Consider the following 12,791-nt stretch of genomic DNA (forward strand, 5'->3'; position numbering starts at 1 on the left):
GTTTCCTCTGCCTCATCTGAGGAGTCCCTACCACATCCTCCCTGAAAGTACAGTACAGCAACAGGAACAGCAGGAGCTCCAGGTTGTCTTTGTGTGGTATTAGCACTCTGCAGAGCCTGGTATGCTGCACACAATGTGACAAATCTCCTTTCCCCTCCGTTCTGCCAAGCATATTCATAAGCAAATGTAACAGTTACATACAAATTGTGTGTATATATAGAAATATCTATCTATGTATATATAAACACACACAAGAACTGTGTATATATAACAAACAACAGAAAAAACTAAACATGAAAATGAAAACAATCTCTGAAGAGATTGCTTTAATGACAACTATTAACTAATATACCACAGAAAAAATCTCCACTCTTGAGTAAACTACTTCAGACGGGTAAATACCACCTTTTCTGAGTGAAATAAACTGCTTATCAGGACAGAAATGCAAGGTTTCTAGCTTCTTTTAACTAAATAGGTGCTCCCCTATGGAAAGAAAGCATCTGAGATTTTCCCATGAGAGCAAACATAAGAAAAGAGAGTGAGAGCGAAATGCCCACAGTGCATACTAATCCAACAAGATTTTGTAAAATGTTCAAACTTGTAACTGATTTTTCACTTTCTTCTGGGAAAAGGCTGTCAAACAAGGCAAGCACTATACAGACACATTTTTGCTCTTTCAGCCTGCATGCGTATTAGCATTCCTTCCAGCAGCAGAACTGAAATCAAATGCAGTATGTTTCACACCTGTAGCTAGGAGACTTTTCTGATTTTGATAGCTGGATAGGCAACATCCTTATGTACTTGATCTGCAGTGGTGGGGATTCTTCCTTCTACAAGAAGGAGAGCGTTTTCTAGAAGCTCCATTTTCTTTTTGCACCTTTTACTCAATGCCACTAGCTTGCAAAGTGAAGTCTCTAACTTTTTAAATCCTTTAACATATAAAACGCACATCTGCCCATCTGCTGCTACAGCTCAAGAAACTCCAACATTTCTGAAGGCAGCTGTTGACTATGCAAAGGGCAGACCAGTACAAGCAGAACCAACCTCAAACTTGTAGTAGGTATTTTGATGGAGGTAGGGAGCACATCTGGAGTGCCAGTTCAGGCATGCAAACATTACCTCGACAACGCAAAAAACTTTTCCTAGCAACCAGGAGCGAGGTGCTTGGCTATGTTATAGCATTTGCTCTCCCTCGGGAGGCAGCCCCCTCTGCAGCCGGGCACCCGGCAGGTCACAGCCGGTCCCCGCGGGGCTGGTGCTGCCGACGGGACGAGCTCTGCCCGCGGGGCGCTGCCTGACTCCGCACCTGAGGAGCGGCGCGGAGTTCTGCGGCGCGGCCGGCAGGCGGCGCTGTGGAGCGGGGGGAGTTCCATCGCTCCGGCCGGCCGCGGCGGCGAGGCGGCGGCAGCGCCCTCCGGCCCGTCCCGCGGGTCACTCACCATGTTGACTTCCGAGACCACGTCGATGCTGGCGATCTCTATCCGCATGCCCACATCCACGGGCGGACCTGCGCGGGGAGCGGGAGGAGGCGTTAGCCTGCGGGGAGGGGAGCGCCCCGGGAGATGGAGCGCGGGTCGGGGGAGCGCGGGCGCCTCACCTCCGAAGTCGGGCCGGAGGCGAATGTCGTAGCCGTGGAGCAGCCTGTCCACCGTCTCCTTCACGTAGGACATGTTGCTGGGCCCGTCGGCGCTGCGGGAAGGAGCACAGGCGGGTTAGGGAGGCAGCCGGGCGGCCCCACGCCCGCGTTCTTCCGCGGCTCCGCGGCGCTCACCTGCGCGCCGCGCACGCCACGGCCAGCACCAGCGGCAGCGACAGAGCCCGCGGGCCGTCCCGCCTCGCTGCTGCGGCCGCCCCCCCCATCCCGGCCCCGGCCGCGCCGCCGCCTCGCGGGGGAAGAGCCGCGGACTGCAACTTCGTGCGGAGCGGTGCAACAATTCCCCACAGCACCACGCATGCGCGGAGCGGGGCGCCGCGGCCCCCGGGGAGCACCTGTGCCCGACCGGCGCGGACCCCGGCCCGCCGCGGAGGGGCTGAGGGAGGTGGCGCGGCAACAGGTGCCGGCGGCGGGGCGGCCCTGCAGCAGCGGGCGGCGAAGCCAAACGGCTGGCTGGGCAGAGCGGGGCCGAGAGCCCCCGAGGTGCCGTGAGGGGCCGCCAGGGCCGGGTGCCGCCTCCCCCCGCCCCGGAGTGCGAACTTCTCGTCAAGAGAAAACGAATAATTGTTGAGGGCACTTCTGTGTGAAAATTCACACTGATAGGCTCTGATGTTTAAGATAACGTACAAGGGAATTGGCAAATCCGAAAGACGTTACACGGTTTGGTGCACATAGTACATCGCCCGGCAGCGAAGGCTTCACTACGCATCCAGCCATCGTGCTGCTCCTGAGCAGGGTCGTGGCTGGCGCTGGCCCGCAGAAGTACCCGCTGCGGCATCTGCAGGACACCGCAACAGATTTTTAGTTGCTATTTTTCAACCAAAGTAATTGATCTTGCGTTTAGAGGGGGATTTTGGTTTTTTTTTTTAAGGAATTTATTGATGCTCTAACTTTGCCTGAGCTCTTACGAGCAACATTACACACTGACTAATTGGAGCCCTGTGAACAATTTATGACTTTGGCGGTGCCGCTCTATTTCCCTGCACCAGTAGCTCAGCAGAGATAACATTTATCCCTTTCAAATTCAGCCCCCTCATCCGTGCACTGTATAGTGCTGTGCACTGACCTTGGGATAGGTATTTGATGGTTTTGAGGCTCCTACAGTGTTGTGGAGAATTATTTCTGAGAAATAGCAGACTTTTGGTGATGCTTTCATGGTTGAAATATGCCACGATATTTGTAAAATGCAGGAATATTGAAACAGGTAGTTTGTGACACAAATTTTAGTGATAATTTTGAACATTTTAAAAATGCATATTTCTATGCAAATTTGTCAGTCTTGGAGAAGGAGCACAGCACACGTCCTGAGAGATTACTGCAGGAGTCTTTCACCCTCACAGCTACTCTCTGTAACCATGACAGTACAAGTTTATGAAAATAATTATTGATGGTTTATAACAGTATAATAAATAATTTCAGTTGGCTTTGGCGACTTTTATACCAGACGTATCTTTCTTTTCCTCCTATTTTAGTCCTTAGCTGCTGAAAAATGTGATTCTCCAGCTCAACTCGATGGTACTTAAGCATTGCGAAAGAGCTTTTAGCATTGGAAAAAGCTTTTAAAATTTACCAATCACATACTATTTACTAGTCCATTTTAGTAGTGTTCAATTATAATTGGTGCGGCTGGGGTATATAGCACTTTAAAAAAAAAAAAAATTCCTGCCCATAGAAGTCTACCAAAAGGTATCTTTTTATTCAGAGTTTTATCAGACATAGCCATAATAAGCTACCTGGTCCTCTGAAGCACTGAATGAGAATTTTCCATGAGACGATGGAGTCCTGTTTTACTTTTTGATCGTGTGCCGATTATATTCTGTAGATAATTTTAGATTTGTCATAAGCCATGTGAAAGTGATATGCCTATATGAAAGTGAGACCACTGGTCTCTATGGCTTGCCAAAATCTCTCTTAAGGCATAAGTGCGGAGGTTTATTCTATGTGTATTCTTCATTCTCTACATTTCAGGGCAGCTTTAGTTCGGACTAGCTGTAGTCTGGTCCCTGGACTGAATGCCCATTAGTGGTTGAAATGTTTTAGGTGCAATTCTGGAGCTTATCATCTGGTTGGAAAAGGCGTGAGCTAAGAGCCTGCCCTGCAGGTCTCCTGCCATTAGGGATGCCTCAGCCTAACCAGTGGACTTCCAGGGGGGACAAGGATGTTCTCCTCGGCAAGCCAGTGCCACCGAGAGCTCTGCCAGCTGAGCTGTCCTGGCTTCTGCAGACCAGCGTCGAGCTTCCTCCACTGAGCATCCCAAAAATAAGGCTGCTGAGCTGTCGACTGTTTCCCAAAGGTGGCACACTAAGGAAATTCAACTCCATTTTGTTCAGCTTGATCACTGGGGACATTGGGGCTCTAAACTGGGGTCTTGAAACAACTGCAAATATCCCACCATGTGGAGACAATACTGAAAAGATCCCTCAGTAGCCGGGACTTGGGAACAAAGAGGCTGATACGGTATTTTTAATAACCACACAAAGGAGGAGCTGCATGGCGTTACACTGCCACAGCAGGGGTGGTGAGAAGGATCCTTTTTGCCCCATGGTGTGGGAACACGTCTGGGACCTGTCTTTCATTGCATCCAGGATTGAAAAAGATAAATTATTGATAGCAGGATTTCACGTGAGAGAGTTCCCATGTGTTACCAACTGAAATGCACAGTAGTTTTATCTGAAGTTTAAGAACTTGAACTTCTGCTTTCTTTCCTGAAGATACGTTTCTAGGAAAGTATAGCATGCTTTTCCAGGCCACCAATGTGGAAGAATCTTGTACTAATTTTGATAAAAATACTCCTTGCAGCATAATTCTTGCTTTCGGCATCTCTTCAACGTCTTTTACAAAGAACAGGTGATGTCCACAGTGAGTGACTGTGGCAAAGAGGCTAGCTTTCAAAGCCCAGATATTATCACTCTTGTTGATGAACATTTTCTAAAAGCTTTTACAGGTGACGAGGCATCTGGTAATCTGATTTACAAATGTGATTCAAACTGCAGCTTCTTCTGCAGTCAATAAACTTGGTTCAAAATACAGCGGTGTGTCTTTTCACCCACTCTGGTGGGGTTTACTCACTCTCTCAGGCTGAGTGAAACCTGATGGGTGCCCAACATGGCTTTTGGGCATCTTGAAATTTGCTGAGCATCCCAGAATTTAGGCACGCAAGTAGATGCACTGCTTTGCACCTTTGGAAATCAGGCTGCTTAGTGCCTAAAAGTCTAGGAGGTTAATTGAGAGACTTTTGCCACTAGTTTGCAATATTTTTGAAGAAAAACAGACTTCTGTGGTGGCTTCAATTTCTGCTCTTACGGCCTTTTCTTACGGTTATTTTCTCATCTATTGTTCAGTAAGCTCTTTTTCTTTAAGCCATTGCTAATGATAATGCCAAATTCCTTTCTCACTCATTTCTGTGCTGGGTTTAGTATTTATAGGGTCTATGAGATAGCCATACATCTTGTAAATAACATTTTAAAAAAATGTTTTCTAGGCTGTGTTAGTAGCATATATAAACACTAGTAAACTAAAACAGTTGAAATCCACTAGTTCTAACATAGTAGCCATGACTTTTTTTTTTTTCATATTCTGAGGCATGTCGAATGCTTCCTAGAAGCAAGACAAATAATACAATCGCAAAGCATGATTCATAAAACCATCCCGTGCCAGTTGCATGTTCATTTTTCACCTTCATTATGCATAAACTTTCTGTGGGGAGCCTTTTTTTTTTTTTACACAAAGAAATGCTTCCAGTTTATTAAAGATCTTTTTTGCCATGCTCATTTTGATTTGGAATCAGAAAGTGCACACAGTACAAAGATAATGTCCTGCTCAGACAATGCTGGCTAATTAAAAAGAATGCAAGATCACTGAAAAAAAGGGAAATTATTCCTGTTTCCCACTGGATAAGATCTGTAGGAAGGAAGACCACAACTTTTAATGAAACTAGGAGAGAAAAAAAATTGCAAAAGTGGTGATTACAACTTCTAGTGATATGTCGTGCTTTCTTCAATGTAGAATGAGGGAAGGTATGTCTTTGTGATTCTGCTCAAAACAGAGAAGGAGAGCTGTGTGCCTCACACTGTGCACTTTGTATGTGGAGGTGATGACTGAAAATGCTAACATTCATAATACTGACTGGTTCGATTAATTGGAAATAGGGACTTGCAGACCCAGGATACTCGTAATCTAAGTGTCCAACTGGACTTGGAGTTTTCCAGTCAGTGGGGAGAACTATTGTGGGAACAGGTACACCAGCCACAGGGCAGAAGCAGGACTGGTGGTAAGTGTGAGAGGCGCAGCGTTAATTAGCAAAATTGCATTACAGTGTAACAGTGTGCACAGAAAACAGAATAGGAAACCGAGCTGAGGATCTTCGGATTCTTCATTGTCAGACATCTGTGGGCCACTGATTGCTTGGCTGTGTGGCTTTTCATACTGTATACACCCCAGCTATGCCCTATCTCCTAATGAGAATTAGGATAGGTATACATTTTTTCTTACTTGGCACTGAGCAGGTGACATTTTGCATTAACTATACTAATAAGATATTCCAAATTTTAGATCAAATTTTCAAATTTGTAAAAATTAAGCTAAATGGTCAGGTTTCAAAACTATGAAAGCAAACATAGGAACTATGAAATGACTAACTTTGCAGGTAAAACCCACACCCGGTTAGTATTTGTGCTTAGAGAAAAAGCAGATAACGAAATAGGTCACATACTTCATCTGCTTAGTGATAATGCTATTGTCATTTCATACCTACAGTAATCCCTTGAGTCAAATACAGCATGTGAGCAGTCTTCTCAGATGGCAGAAAACAGCAAGCTGGAGATACTTTTAGCATACCTTGGGGATTTCAGTGCAGTGGGAAAGCGGTGCGAGCGATCGAGAAGAGCTGTGGAGTGACACACTGAGCTTGCACTTTATCCTGGGATCTGTAGACGGCGTGACGGTGCCCCGCAGTGAGGAGAGCACCTCACCCTCCCAGCCATTCCCTTTCCTTCAGGTCCCTCAGTAAACCTCCACACCCTCGCCCTTCCCTCAGGAAATAAAAAAGGGTCAGCTCAAAACTCATGCCCTCTTTGTGCCCCATTTTTATCCCTCTTTTTATATGCTGCAAAGGTCAGTTAAGATCTTCTTAGTGCAGGTTCTACTTTCCTTTAAGAACTTGTAAAACACTTAGGACAGTGTTTTGAAGAATTAATAGTAAATATCAAAACTGTGAATTGAAGTTATTCACTTTTAATAATCAAAGTGAGAAGAGAATATACAAGAGCAATAGGATTCTTTTTGTCCTATATCTACAGCCAGAATAATTTAGCGAGTCTTTAATCATGTCAGATAAAAATCTGTAGCACTCATTTGAAATCCCTTCTTGGATCCCCCAGCCTTGTGTCCACTGCTCATCCAACATCCTTTCTTAACATGACAAAACGTGCTTTCTCTTGAGGCGCTCATGTCCAGCGCTGCACGCCTAATGACAGAACCCCCCCGCCCCAGCAGTACATTGTCTTTGCCCCGCTCCTTGCTACCTGCGGGAAGCAACTCTGCTCACCTTCCCAGTCCTTCATCCCAGGTGTGGGAGACTCACAAGCTCCTTCTCCCTCTGATGCTAGCTCAAGAGAAGTAGTAGAGGCTGAAGATTAAGGTCTTGCTGCCAGATGCTATAGAGAGTATCAAAAAAGACAATCCCTGCTGCAGAGAACAAACCATCCAGGATAAATTAAGCAGACATTCAACAAGTGCTGAGACAGACATGAAGAAGGTGCAAGTAGCATTTAGTCTGTATGCACTTGCATAGCTTAGTGGCCTCAGTGAGTGTGTCAACTACAAAGAGCCAGTGGTCTGAAGTGTTGCTGAAAAAAAGAAGGCAATTGTAGACAGCACTGCAGAGGCTGGTTTTAACAAGATATTTAAAGAACAGAGACATAAGAGGTGTGATATTGTTACCATTCCTGTTAAAAGGTATTTTAGGTACTTGATTTTATACAGTTCCTAACAACGGAGGTTTGTCAGTGCTGGTGAGATGTGAGAAGCAGGACACAAAGAGTTAATACCTGATGTATTATCCTGTGGAAATGAGCACACATATACCTTTCCATTGCAAGCAGCTCCCTAGATTTTAACAGGCTGATGCATACTATGGAAGGTTGTGTACATATTTGTAGGATTGAGATCTTCTACACTTCTTAGGCCTGGTCCTGTCTTTATTTGTATGGGGATTTTTTTGGTATAAGAAATGAAACACTGTTACTGGAATGGCTCAGAAATTATTTTTCTGATAAATGGAGTTAATTTTCTCCAGCTTTGCCGTTTCATTGTTTTCCGAATCAGCTCACTGCCAAACCCTATTTAAATTGTCAGGTTAAATAAGTCCTTTTGAAAATAGTGAGTTGAGAAATATAAGCAGCATTCTCATACTCAGAAGTATTTTACCACACTGAGCCACTAGAATGCAATGTGTCTCTTTGTCCCATTTCAGTGATGTGATGCGCTCGCTACGTGCACTTATGAATGTGTGAGTCACGTAAAAAAGAGCCTAGCTTGTTTGCTTCTAGCAATGAAGAGACAAAGGCTGAATTCAGTCACACAAGCAACTTTTCAGGGGATATTTTCACATAAGTGTGTTGATCAAAGCATTCCTTCATCAGGAAGAAGAAAGAAAATACTTAATCAAAATGAACTTATCTTTGAGAAAAGATAGATTTCTGCATTATTTACTCTCAAGAAATTTAGAATTAAAAGATATTCCTTTCAAAGCCCTGAGCAACCTGATCTATCTTTGAGGTTAGTGCAGCTCAGAGCGGGAGCTGAACTTGGCTCTGAAGTTGAGCAGGAGGTAGGCTATATAACTTCCCCTTCTAATTTCAAGTATTTTGTGATCTTGTTACTCTAAAGGGTGGTAACATCACTGCCTGCCTCTACTGATGGTTTGCAATTCTTCAATGGAAACTGTAGTTCCAGTTCCTTTGTTATCTCCAGTAGCCCCTGATCGCTTGCTGTGCTACATTGCTGCGGAGATTGAAGGCCCTAACTAGTTTTTCCTCAAAGATAGTTTTACATTAAAAGTTTTGGGGTTTTTTTACTGCAGTCTGATTTGAGATGAAAACTGATGCTGAACACTGGCCTTTTCCATTGGTTTGCACTTCCAGTTTTAAAATTAGATCTACCTGAAAATGTCCTTAGTTCATAGGAGACCCAGCCTCCAAATTTCATATCCCTCAAACAGCCAACTTCAGTAAGAAAATAAACAAGACATTTTGGTTAAGATTCTATAATACTTGGTTTGGGTTTTTTTTGTTGTGGTTTTTTTTTTTTTTTTTTTAAGAGGTTGTGCTTCTATATGGTAAGACCCTGAAGAGTAAAAGCTAGAATAGCCAAGAATGGTCACTGCAAATAGAAACTGTTCTCTATCCTCTTGCCATTGCCCCTGCCTCATGGAAGGTTGGCATTTCGTATTTCCACCCATTACCAAGGTTGTCTGCTGCCTTCAAGGACAGAGGTGACAAGAATGAAAATTTGCATTATATTTCAAGAATACGTTTACAAACTATTTCACGTCTCACATTTAAAAGTCCGTATTAGAAAACCAGTAAAATAGAACTATAAAATCTGCCAGACTGACAACTGACAGGCTGATTTCTTTGCTGATGGCAAATTCCTCTGGAATTCTGTTGAGTAGATTTACAGCCATGAAAATGACAGCATTAGATATGTATCGCCACGTATAGTCATACCTACGCTGGGAGAAAACAAAGTGGGCATGATTTTAACAAATGCAATAGTCCTACACAACATCTGCTTGCACGCTCCTTTCTTGTCTCGGGAGCGCATTTGATGAGTGAGATAGATGCTTCTTGCCTGCTGAAATAAAGAGCATATGTGAATCTCTTCAGCTGGGAGTCACTTTGTCAACAGGAAGGTGTAAGACAACAAGTAATTTTACTTATCTCTTTAACTGATGCAGGGGTGCAGGTCTAAAATCCATGATTTATATACGTCGTGTGGGCTGGCAGCAGTCACTGGAAGTGGTCCATAAACTGAGAAATAGATTACGCCCTGTCATTTGTGCTGTTTTTAGCTAGTTGAAAAAGAACTCTAAAATAAAGCCTAAAATAAGGACAAAGATAAGAATTGGAAGAAAAATTGATCACAGAGAACTGGTAAAGACACGAGAGAGAAGTTCCTCAGCCAGGTCACAAAATGGGGACGTTACGTGTTGTGTTGTGCAGCCCCTGTTGATACCTCTCCCCACAGCAGCGTTGGGCACGGGGCACAGGGGCTGTCCCAGGGATAACTGCTCTGAGGAGAGGCCCACGGGAGGGATGGTTGAGCCACAGAGATTATTGGTTAATTCACTGTTCTTGCATTTTGGAAAAGACTGAACTGTTTGTGGCTGCCTTCAAACCTGCCACAGAGTGCAAAGCCATCCCTACTCCTGTTGTAGGGCAATCAGCAGAACTTGAACCCTCAAGAAGATGTAAAGGGTGAGATAAGGGGTGGGGGAGCATCCCCTTGCTCCCCTGAGCAGCACCAAGCATTTGAGTGATGTCAACAATGTTAGCTTCATATATTTTCTAATACCATCTCTGGACAGAAGTGAGAGAGATTGAAAGAAGACTTAGCTTCTTGGGCAGAAGAGGCCAAAAGAAGAAATATCAAGAATATACTTAATTTTATAATTTGGAAGCATTTCCTTCTCATCTCTTCCTACTGTAGGGATGACTTTTGGATCCTTCCCATGAGCTAACTTCTCATATTCTTAACCTCGCTGTTGTGTCTCCCTTTGTCTTGCCAAGTGCCTCCTTAAGTGACTTGTTCCTTGGTTCAGAGAGTTTCTCTCCCCTCAACTAGCACATCAAGGCTTAAATTTTACTTTAGTTTCTGGACATTATCAGGGTTTTAATTTCAGAAAATCTGCAAAATGTGTTTCAGTGTTATCTCTGCGTTAAGACCAGTCTGAGGGGCTGGACACAGCAGTGGCAGCCAAGCCAAATTCCTCTCCACCCCCATTTGATGAAGGAAAATTGTCACCTGCCTGTCTGTCAGATGGGGAGTTGAGGAATTAGAACATTTGTATAATAGGATAAAAACAACAACAACGAGGCTGTAAGAAAACAAAGTATTACACAGAAAACCCCAGCGCCGTAGTAAATCAGGAACTCGGAGTGAAAAATGCTTTCTGATTCTGATCCAAAATCCCCAGGGTGAGTGGCAGGTTTTTAGTTTACTTCAGTGAGTTTTGGAACGGAACCTAAATGACCCTGGTGTCTAAATTGTACATGAGTCAGGGTGGATTTGTACTTCATCTTTTTGGGCCGTGAGCTGAACTGTACGGCAGGGAAAAGAGCATGTATTGTTCTGTAGTAATAAGACAAGGAAGACACAGATGGTTTTCCATGAGATAAGAAAGAGAGCTTGTGAGTGCAGACCTCATCCATCCTCTTAAAACCATTCATCTTGTGAAGTCCACCTCCTGGAACTGTGTATTTGTCTCTGTAAAACATTCAGCTTCCTTTTCATCCCTTGCGTTTTCCACCGACTCGTTTTCACCATCATCAGTGGAAGTCTTTCATTTGTCATGTCTAAGTGGGCTGAGAGGTCAGGGAGGTGACTGTGGAGGCCTCTTCATGTAGCCAGTGTTTTGGCTAAGGAGTGTTTATTCCTCAGATGATAGTGTTAATCTCATGTACTCTGATGCCTGTGTCCAGCAGAGAAATATTTAGAAAGCTGATTATGTATTAAACATCCAAAATGAGATACAAAGTCGATGAAATGTCTAAGCTAACAAGGACATGAGTATTGGTTAAATACTGACCCACTTAATAATACTACTTAGTATTTATATACTTTACATTTTTAAGCCGCTGTATGCATTTGAACTAATTAATACCTTCAAATATCCCTGCAACATATGTAAGTCTCCTCTAAAATTTACTGAGCAGGAAATTCAGACACAGAGGCCTGAGGATCAAAATTTTAAATGCAGATTTGGGTATTTGGCCTCCACAAGATCTGGGTCACTCTTATGTACAAAAGCCTTCATATACATTCGTGCACTTAGTATTAGCTACACTTGTTGAGAAGACTTGGCCTAAATTACTTTTCCAAGGTCACAGAAATCAGTGGCAGAGCTTGGAAAGGAACTGAAAAGTGCATCTTTTTTAAAGGTAGAAGCAACTGAGCCATAAAACTGTTTCTGTTTTTAAGTGTATTATGCTTTGTGAATTTTATAATTACAATAATGAATTTATTTAATTTAGTGCTATTATTGAAAAATTCAACCTAGTGCATAAGACAAGAGATGCTGCAGCTGCACTGGATCAGCCCCATGGTGTATCCAGACTAGCACCCTCTGTGATTGTGGCCGGGAGGTTATATTTCTTCTGTTGCAAAGTACTTAGAGTGGACTCTTCACTGTATATCAATTATCTGTTGATCCACACACTTAGGTAAAAGCAAAAGGGTATTGTACTTCACAGTTATTCTACTTCTTTCACTCGGTATAAAAGCAGACTACCCTTCCTTTGTAAGAAATACTCCAAGGATAAGAAATACTCCAGGAAGATTGAAAAGGGTGAGGATCTCCTCAGAGGCCCTGGGCTACCTGATCTGACTTTGAGGTTGGCTGTGCTTTGAGCAGGAGATTGGACCAATGACTTCCAAAAGTCCCTTCCAAGCTGAATCACACTGCCGAGTTTCCCTTTGATGAATCCATTGTGGGGGAAGGGGAAGAGATTATACAGTGGAGAGCACGAACTGTGCGAGAGGAGAGCTAGCTCCCCATATAGCTGAGGAATGGGATTATCTTCCTCTTGCTTACCACCGAGGACATAGGGCCCCTGCTAGGATACCACTTGTAAGATACCTCTCTGGGTAAGTAGTGAAGGAGATCTGGGAACTAGTTATTAAAAGTGGTTAACAAGATACCTCATCTGGCCAAGTGGTCTCAGGGGCCATTGCTGTCAGTGGGAGGGAACTGTGCACTGTGCTTCCCAAGCAGTTCTCAGCTCCTTGCAAATGATATTCAGGTACGCCTTAAATTACATGATGAAATGCTGAAGTACCACCAGATGCTTCTTAATTTTTTCTCTTCCACCCGCTCATCTTGTCAGTGTTCTCTGGGCCTGATGCCTCTGTGTCAATG

At 43.9% G+C, this 12,791-nt stretch overlaps 1 protein-coding gene across 2 annotated transcripts in view; it reads right to left on the minus strand.

Annotated features, from left to right (window-relative positions):
- Positions 1-1,932, minus strand: part of GABRB1 (gamma-aminobutyric acid type A receptor subunit beta1) — a 129,363-nt gene extending 127,431 nt beyond the window's left edge. Inside the window, exons 1-3 of one of the 2 annotated variants that reach the window (XR_012835364.1) lie at positions 1,772-1,932; positions 1,598-1,689; positions 1,440-1,507 (exon numbers count right to left, since the gene is read on the minus strand). Coding sequence is in view for 1 of the 2 variants with exons in the window: in XM_075752223.1 (XP_075608338.1) it covers positions 1,440-1,507; positions 1,598-1,689; positions 1,772-1,860 (249 nt within the window). In the remaining variant the exon portion in view is untranslated. The remainder of the gene's footprint in view (positions 1-1,439; positions 1,508-1,597; positions 1,690-1,771) is intronic. The other variant, XM_075752223.1, reaches the window with a different exon arrangement.
- Positions 1,933-12,791: the final 10,859 nt, after the last annotated feature.

Source organism: Balearica regulorum, chromosome 4 (genome assembly GCF_011004875.1).
Source record: "Balearica regulorum gibbericeps isolate bBalReg1 chromosome 4, bBalReg1.pri, whole genome shotgun sequence".
Taxonomy (NCBI): domain Eukaryota; kingdom Metazoa; phylum Chordata; class Aves; order Gruiformes; family Gruidae; genus Balearica; species Balearica regulorum.